Source organism: Perkinsus marinus, assembly GCF_000006405.1.
Source record: "Perkinsus marinus ATCC 50983 genomic scaffold scf_1104296936694, whole genome shotgun sequence".
Lineage (NCBI taxonomy): Eukaryota > Perkinsozoa > Perkinsida > Perkinsidae > Perkinsus > Perkinsus marinus.
This window is the reverse complement of record NW_003214062.1, coordinates 1-1,140: the sequence shown is the minus strand read 5'-3', so window position 1 is coordinate 1,140 and position 1,140 is coordinate 1. Positions and strand designations below refer to the sequence as shown.

Below are 1,140 nucleotides of genomic sequence, written 5' to 3'. Positions count from 1 at the left end.
AGGTCTTCACTGGTAAGTAACTTGAGATTGCTTTCACAATCTTCAAACCATGGTACACTCCGACTAGTTCCTTACGTGGTATAGACCAAGTGGCTTGGGTACCCGGAAATAATCCTCCCCTTGCCATAACTCTAACCGGAAGATAGTCACCTTATATCAACACCCCATGCATCATTGGAAGCATCCGTGGACACAATAATACCCTTCTCAGCGAGCTCAACAAACCGTTGCGTGCGTGTATTAGCGACCACTTCTTCAACTTCGTACCCAAAGCTTCAACCGATCAATCAATTCCACCGTTAGGATACTTGACCATTCCTTACACGTAGCACAGATATCTCGCCATATTAACCTTCCAGCCATGTCCACTTCCAATAACAATCCCATAGGGTCATACAGCGAAGAAAGCATAGCACAAGCCCTTCTTTTGTCACACTGCTCAGCGGGCATGTAACCAGAGAACATACACACAAGTTGATCCTCATCAAGGGCTAAAGTATAGCCGAGTAGATGGCCATCTTCGTGCAGTTCCTCTCGACCTCCATGACAGGTTGTAAGATCCTTAAGTGGATCAGTGATCAACCCATGTCCCTTAAAGAAGTGAGTTACGAACTCCTTACTCGACCGTGATTCTTCTGCTGTATCTCCACCAAAGAATAAGTCGTCCACGAACTTCTCGAACATCACCTTCTTGGGTATCGGGGGTCCATCCTTTATATAGTTAACCCCTTCCTCCGTAGGAAATAGGAGGATCTTATATACCAAGTCGTCGTTCAGAATGTTCGCGTTCACTGATTTCTTAGAGTTCATCGATACCAACCTTACCAGTTGTGATATCTCACCGGTAATATCATAAGAGCAAGCCTCAAGCATGCTCGGTGCTGTAGTACTCCCGAAAGAGATCCTTTCCCAGAGAACCGTATAAGGTCCTATACACGTATACGAGGTATACGGTATATCTGGGAGAGCAGCAACCATCTGACAGAAAGTCTTTGATACGTCGGACCCAATCAAATGGCGAAATCCCCTAACATGGAGAAGTGCCCCAAGTAGATTGTTTTGGGACCGTCCACCCTTGAAACAGAACTTGTTGAGCTCCCCTAAAGTCCCAGGACTATCCGACAGGGGGTAGTAACATGG

The 1,140-nt window shown here is 46.1% G+C and overlaps 1 protein-coding gene across 1 annotated transcript; it reads right to left on the bottom strand.

Annotated features, from left to right (window-relative positions):
- Window positions 1–352: 352 nt before the first annotated feature.
- Window positions 353–810, bottom strand: Pmar_PMAR008840 (hypothetical protein; the record flags this gene model as incomplete). The annotated part of the gene is made up of 1 exon (XM_002783662.1): window positions 353–810. A coding segment is annotated over one exon (458 nt), but the record flags the coding sequence as incomplete, so codon positions are not given.
- Between the last annotated feature and the right edge of the window lie 330 nt (window positions 811–1,140).